Source organism: Podarcis melisellensis (genome assembly GCF_964234715.1).
Source record: "Podarcis melisellensis genome assembly, chromosome: 8".
NCBI lineage: Eukaryota > Metazoa > Chordata > Lepidosauria > Squamata > Lacertidae > Podarcis > Podarcis melisellensis.
Window position 1 is genome coordinate 21089048 of NC_138540.1, and position 7095 is coordinate 21096142.

Consider the following 7095-nt stretch of genomic DNA (forward strand, 5'->3'; position numbering starts at 1 on the left):
TCACCAAGGCCCAGTGTATCTGTTTAAAAACACCACAGTTGCATATTCACACCTGTATACACTCTGCATATGCTTAGAAACAAGTTGAGGTGCTGTATCTGCTATAGATATTTTGGAAAGTTGTTAGACACCTCTTAAGATACGGTAATGAATTTTGCACAATGGCTCCCGAGATCAAGGAGCAGGTAAGATCATCTGCTGTCCATGCACAAGGTCCCAGGTTCAATCCCCAGCATTGCCAGACCAGATGGCGAGAAACTCCTGTCCGAAACCCTGGACAGCTGCTGCCAGTCAGTGCAGACAACACTGAACTACACTGACCAATTATCTAATTCAGTACAAGGCAGCTTCCTACTTACTGAACTGTCAGTGGGCAGAGCCTCACATTCCACTAGCCTTTTGCTCAGCTGAAAACCAAGGCAACAATTAAAGAATTAATTGCCAGGCACAGGTTCTTCATACACAAACACACAAATGACTTCTGCAGACCGGGTTATAATCCATACACCTTAAAACGCAATGAAGAGAATCTCTGTCGCCTCAACAAATCACAAATCCAACTGGGTTGATTATGAGGGTTTGGAAAGAACTAATTTTGGATCACAGATTGAGACAGAATATTTTTTAGTATAAATATTCCTGTTTTAATACTAGCACAACTCCACAAGCCAGCAGCAGCCCCCTGCTTCATATACATCTCACAATGCGTGAAAATATCCCTTCAGGTTCCTTTACACCTCCCCGGGCGGCAAGAAGGCCTTCTTGTCCTCTCCTCTTGGCTAAAGAGGCTAAGGACTTGAACGTCTTCGGCTCGTAGATCGCCAGGTCGGCCAGCGTTTTCCGGTTCAGTTCCACTTGACACTGAAATATGGAAAAAAAGAAGAGAAGGGAAACTTAAGAGGCAACTCAACCTTTCTGGAAGTGGATAAAGTACGGCAGGAAGCTGTTGATACGGGTTTATACCGCAGTTCCTCCAAGGTGCTCAAGGTGACAATACATGTGTCAGGGATCGGTTTGCATGGCAGCGGGGAGAGACAGGAATGTACAGAGCAGCTGCACTTTGTCAGGTTCTGGGGAAGGGAAGTTTGCAGGAGACATGGAAGACGAGAGAAAGGGGAGCCAAAAATTTGCTACCAGGGAAAGGAATGTGCAGCTTCCGTCGCATATTATTATTATTATTATTTCATTTATACCCCACCCATCTGGCTGAGTTTCCCCAGACACTCTGGGCGGCTCCCAATCAAGTGTTAAAAACAGTACAGCGTTAAATATTAAAAACTTCCCTGAACAGGGCTGCCTTCAGATGTCTTTTAAAGATAGGATAGCTACTTATTTCCTTCACATCTGAAGGGAGTGCGTTCCACAGGGTGGGCACCACTACCGAGAAGGCCCTCTGTCTGGTTCCCTGTAACTTCACTTATCGCAATGAGGGAACTGCCAGAAGGCCCTCGGCGCTGGACCTCAGTGTCCGGGCAGAACGATGGAGGTGGAGACGCTCCTTCAGGTATACAGGACCGAGGCCGTTTAGGGCTTTAAAGGTCAGCACCAACACTTTGAATTGTGCTTGGAAACGTACTGGGAGCCAATGCAGATCTCTCAGAACCATAAGATCTTCCATGTAAGGAAAAAAGGCAGAGAGAGGTTTTTCCCTGTTTTCTATGCTGGAGGGGAAATAGGAAGAAGGCACTTCTGGATTCTGCTAGCGATTGAGACAGACATGGTTTTGAAACTTCTGCACTGTACATAAGTTTTGCGCTCAATAAAACCTGAAAAGACAGGCAGGAGTCCTGGCTGTTATCTTCGCAGGCATCCACACTCCTTTCTGACAACATGGTTCTTTCCCTCTTACCCTCAACAACACCCCATGGATGTAGACTGTGAACGGTGACTGGCTCAAGGTTGCTCAAAGAGCATTATGGCCGTGTGGAGGTTTGAACCCTGGTCTCCTGGGTCCTAGGCCAACACTCCAGCCATTATCCAGCACTCAGCCTAGCTAGAACCCGGTGTGAGCAGCCGAAAGAGCCTGAGGCAATGGTACAACATCTACTTTGTTGGCACAAGGTCCCGGTAAGCATTGAAGATCCCTGACTGAAACCCTGGAGTGGTGCTGCCAGTCCGTGTAGACATTACTGACTTAGATGGGCCTATGATCTGACTCAATATAAGGCAGCTTCCTGTTTCCCAAAGTGTGGAAAACTAAAAAGCAGATTTTATTTTTTTTTTTTTAAAAAAAGGTTGTGGGGAAACGAGAGAAGGAAACACACAGAACTTGCAGCTAGAAATTAAACGCAGCCTGTTACGGCCCAATAGATGCCTAGCACCTCATGCATTTAGGCACATCACCATTTTCATTTTTGCAGCTCTGGCTTGCTGTTTATCAAGCCCAGGGGTCAGCAAACTTTTTCAGCCCTGGGCCGGTCCACTGTCCCTCAGGCCTTTGTGGGGGGGGGGGGCTGGACTATATTTTGGAGGAAAAAATGAACGAATTCCTATGCCCCACAAATATCCCAGAGATGAATTTTAACTAAAAGCACACATTCTACTCATGTAAAAACATGCTGATTCCCGGAAAGTTTGCGGGCCGGATTTAGAAGGCGATTGGGCCAGATCCGGTCCCTGGGCCTTAGTTTGCCTACCCATGATCCAGCCCTTTGCTCAACTGTCATTCATGTCTGGTGGGCTCATCAAGGTAGGTGGTGGTGGTCCCAAAGGGCTATTCCAGAAGCAGTCTGTATGCTAAGGAAGGGGTGAGGGAAAGCCACTTACCTGGGAGAGACTGCCACGGAAAACGTGATACTTCAGACCATGCTCAAGTGATGCTGCTTCGATCCTGGTTTGCCAAAGCTGAAAGCAGAAACGGGAGCGTTCAGAGATACGTTTACTAAGGCAGCCATCTTTCTCTGGGCTGATCTAATGCGGATGTGGGGGGACTTTTTCCAGCCTGATGAGCTGCATACCCTTCTGGAAAACCATCTAGGGACCACATGCCAGTGGTGGGCAGGGCCAGAGCCAAAAGGGGGCAGGGCATCAAATGTAATTTTTACCTCCATGTGGCAGGCTACATCTACCCCTCCATCCATCCAATCAAACAAGAAACATTATCAGGGTTTAAGGACACATCCCAGTTGGCCAAAGCACTCAAGAAGGGTAAAAAGTAGGACCAGTGAGGGGCGTGGCCTGGGGAAAGGGGGTGTGGCTTGGGAAGCGTTCCGAGGGCCAGATAGAGGTACAGAGGGCCACATTTGGCACCCAGGGCTGGCCAGTCTTTTAAAAACACCTTTAATTAAGTAAAAAAGAAATCGGTTCCATCAAAGTATACATTTTGCATTTCTTTCAATAAATGCAATTATTATTCACTGAATTTCTATACCGCCCTATACCCAGAGGTCTCAGGGCAGTTCACAGAAAAGATCAACATAAAAAACCGCAATACATAATCAAAATAAAAACAACAACCCAATAACCCCACCCCCAAAGGAGCCACATTTTAAAAGGATGTCAATCAGATCAACAAACGGTCTGGTTAAAAAGGAACGTCTTTGCCTGGCGCCTAAAAGTGTATAATGAAGGCGCCAAGCAAACTTCCCAGGGGAGAGCATTCCACTGCAGAGAAGGCCCATTTTTGTGTTGCCCCCCCTCCACACCTCTCGAGGAGGCTGCTACTGATTTGGACTGGTAGGTGAGAAGACCTGGAGGCTGACAGCAGGTGGCGCAAGAACCAAGGGCAGGCACAGACAGAGATGAGAATGGGGGGAGCCAACTCTTTCTGGTTTCATCTCCAGCCGCCCTGCTGAAATCTACAAAGGCAACACTGAGACGGAGGTGGATGAGACACAGGCCCATCTAGCCCAACAGTTGCCATTAATTTTATTCTGAATTGATTTTAGAATGTATTTTAATTAATTGTTTGTGATTTTATGTAAACTGTGCTATTTTTATTCTTGTTAGCCACTCTGAGCCCAGCTTTGGCGGGGGAGGGTGGGGTATAAATAAATTATTATTATTATTATTATTATTATTATTATTATTATTATTATTATTATCCATCGTTCTGCCTGGACACTGAGATCCAGCACCGAGGGCCTTCTGGTGGTTCCCTCGCTGCGAGAAGCCAAGTTACAGGGAACCAGGCAGAGGGCCTTCTTGGTAGTGGCACCTGCCCTGTGGAACGCCCTCCCACTAGATGTCAAAGAGAAAAATAACTACCAAACTTTTAGGAGACATCTAAAGGCAGCCCTGTTTAGGGAAGCTTTTAATGCTTAATAGGTTATTGTATTTTAGTGTTTTGTTGGAAGCCACCCAGAGTGGCTGGGGAAACGCAGCCAGATGGGCGGGGTATAAATAAATTATTATTATTATTATTATTATTATTATTATTATTATTATTATTATTCTCTAGGTGGGTGGTGAATAAGGAGGCAGGTAGGCAGAGGCTGCCGGAAGGCAAACCGAGACTGGTGGAGCAGCGCCACAAGCCGCTCTAATGGACCAGCCTCCAAGGAAGGACTGTGCTATAGTTTCTCACCCACAGAGAGAAAGTGAACACAGCAAGCAAACCACCCCTTAATCGGGCCTGCGCAAATTTTGCAGTGTTACGGGAACGCGCAAACCTCACAAACGGAGCGGCGTTTCTAGCCGCCATCTTTACCATTCTCATGTCCTTCTTTTTCCGCTGTCTGGCCTTCGTGGCGTACATGAAAGCCCTGTGGACGGCACGGACAGCCAAGCTGTAGCAACGGTTCTTCCGCCCACGGAAATGCTGGAAAGGCAAAACACACAACACACTAAAAACAAAATACCCAAATGGTCTTCCAGAAGGTTATCTCCTCTCACCTTGCACTTCCTCGTCGCAGAAACCTGAATATTCTGCAATTCCCAGTGCTACAATTCCCAGCCCGCTTAATAAATTACATCCCCAGGATTCTTTGGGAGAAATAAGGAGCTCTGGGTGTCATGGCCATCGCAGGACGCCAAATGTTTTGACGTATCCTAATAGGAGAGGCGATTTTGGTTGCCCTTTTAGGATTCGCCTACAGAATATTGTGGAGGGTGGCATTTTTCAACTTCCTTTTGGGGAAAGAAAACCAAAGGGTTGTAGCCAAATGCTAGTCATACTCAGAGTAGACCCACTGATAGGAATGAACCTAAATCATGTCTGTCTATTAGCTCGTTTTAGTATTTAAATGGTGCTTCTACGTTGCTTTGGGTGACTTTTTTTGAGCAAGGTGACTAATAAATATAAAGCATAACAATATTAACTACAGTGGGTCTTCTTTGAGTAAGGACTAGAATTGGATTCCGCCCATGTTTTATTATTTTTTTAAAGAAAAAATGTCAAATTCAATGTCATCACAAACTGGATTAAAATAAATTACCTCCACCCAAAAGCCACCTTGGAAAAGGAAGTTTTAGCATGTGTTGCTAATCTCCTACTTCCTTTTTTTGAGCATCTCAGATCTTTTCAATAGAGAAGGGACTGGTGGAAGAAATATTGAGGACTCAAGAAGAATGACAACACTATGCAATGAGTGAAATAAATAGGCAAACACACTGAAGAATTTTTAAAAAAGATATTACTGTACAATGTCCTATATTATCTGGTGCTTCTTGCAAAGTGAATTAAGCAGATAAAAGAGAGGATTGCTTCCAATGCTAATAATAATAATAATAATTTCAGCCCCTAAAACAGTCCTGCGAAGACGGCTCAGCTGAGAGGCAGTCACCAGCCCAAGGTCACCCCCCAGGGATCTTCCGACACTCCCGTTAATTTCGACGGGTCTACTCGGAGCAGGGCTTACTCGGAACACAGACCAGGAAGCAGGCCTACCCACCGCACAAGCTAGTAAATGAATGGATTCACGTGGGCAGCGAGGAAACAGGCTGCAAAAGGGCAAAGGAGCTGGGGTGGGCAATAGGGTGGGCGTTATGGGGAGGGGGGGAGAGAAGAAGGGCAGCGATCCCCAGTTCTTACCCGTGCATGCTTCAGCACCTCCTGCTTCCGCCAAAAGCGATCGGTCAAACGCGCCCGGACCCAAAGGCTGGCCGTTAGGAAAACCATCCCAGCCCGCTTTCCCCCACCGTCTCCTCCACCTCCTCCTCGGATTTGCAAAGGAGGAGAAGCGAGGGCGGAAGCCACGCGGTGCAAACTGCAAGGCGTCCCTTCCGGGCTTGCAAACAGCGGCGATTCGCAACGCTTTGCAAAGGGAGAGTCGAAGAGGCTGAAGGCAAGCGCGCGCCCCCTGCCTTCCGCTTCTCTTTGGGACTCCCTATTATGGGGTGAGGGGTATCGCGCGGGTCTCCATCGAAATCAGAAGAACAAAAAACAAGGCGCACCCTACCTTTGGAGCACCAAAGAGCGCCCCCCAAATATAGGAACGGTAGTTTTGTTAACGGTGCTGGGAACTGTAGCTCGCTGAAGCTGCTGTTCTCTGCGGGTTTTGTTGGCAGGGAAAGGAATGTGTTCTAAATGTATTGTGTTTAGGCTGCCAAGAGTCTTGTAATACTATGCTTTCTCCCACCACAGTCCTGGGAACTGTAGTTTACCCCTCCCAGAGCTACAGTTCCCAGCACCCTACGGTTTCTAGGATTTTTCGGGTGGGGGAAGAACCGTGCACTAAATGTATGGTATTTAGGGAGTCAAGCGTCTCATAATGCCATGCATTGCCCTACCTCAGTCCTGGGAACTGTGGTGGGATTGTCTGTTAGTTAATGAATTTGGGAAACAGATTGGTATAGAAATATCGGGAATTGTGGGTAGGAAGGTGGGGATATCTAAATTAATGGTTCTTCTTAGTCTGAGTAGCACCGAGTTAAAAACAAATGAGGAATGTAAATGGGTAAAATTAATGGTAACTGCAGCCAGACAGGTTATAGCGAGTACCGTATTTTTTGCTCTATAAGACGCACCAGACCACAAGACGCACCTAGTTTTTGGAGGAGGAAAACAAGAAAAAAAATATTCTGAATCTCAGAAGTCAGAACAGCAAGAGGGATTGCTGCGCAGTGAAAGCAGCAATCCCTCTTGCTCTTCTGGCTTCTGGGATAGCTGCGCAGCCTGCATTCGCTCCATAAGACGCACACACATTTCCCTTTACT

General features: G+C 46.7%; 1 protein-coding gene across 1 annotated transcript; it reads right to left on the reverse strand.

Moving 5' to 3' along the window:
• Positions 1-620: 620 nt before the first annotated feature.
• Positions 621-6194, reverse strand: MRPL20 (mitochondrial ribosomal protein L20). The gene is made up of 4 exons (XM_081923927.1): positions 5972-6194; positions 4649-4759; positions 2767-2844; positions 621-861 (listed from the first exon to the last, which is right to left on the reverse strand). Exons 1-4 carry the CDS (start codon positions 6056-6058, stop codon positions 688-690), a joined length of 450 nt encoding a protein of 149 aa, XP_081780053.1. The 5' UTR covers positions 6059-6194; the 3' UTR covers positions 621-687.
• Between the last annotated feature and the right edge of the window lie 901 nt (positions 6195-7095).

Coding starts and splice junctions, on each gene's coding strand:
- MRPL20 (XM_081923927.1), bottom strand. CDS start 6,058: ATGGTTTTCCTAACGGCCAGCCTTTGGGTCCGGGCGCGTTTGACCGAT. Junction 4,760..5,971: donor AGGTGCTGAAGCATGCACGG/GTAAGAACTGGG, acceptor TTGCCTTTCCAG/CATTTCCGTGGGCGGAAGAA. Junction 2,845..4,648: donor AAAAGAAGGACATGAGAATG/GTAAAGATGGCG, acceptor TTCTGCTTTCAG/CTTTGGCAAACCAGGATCGA.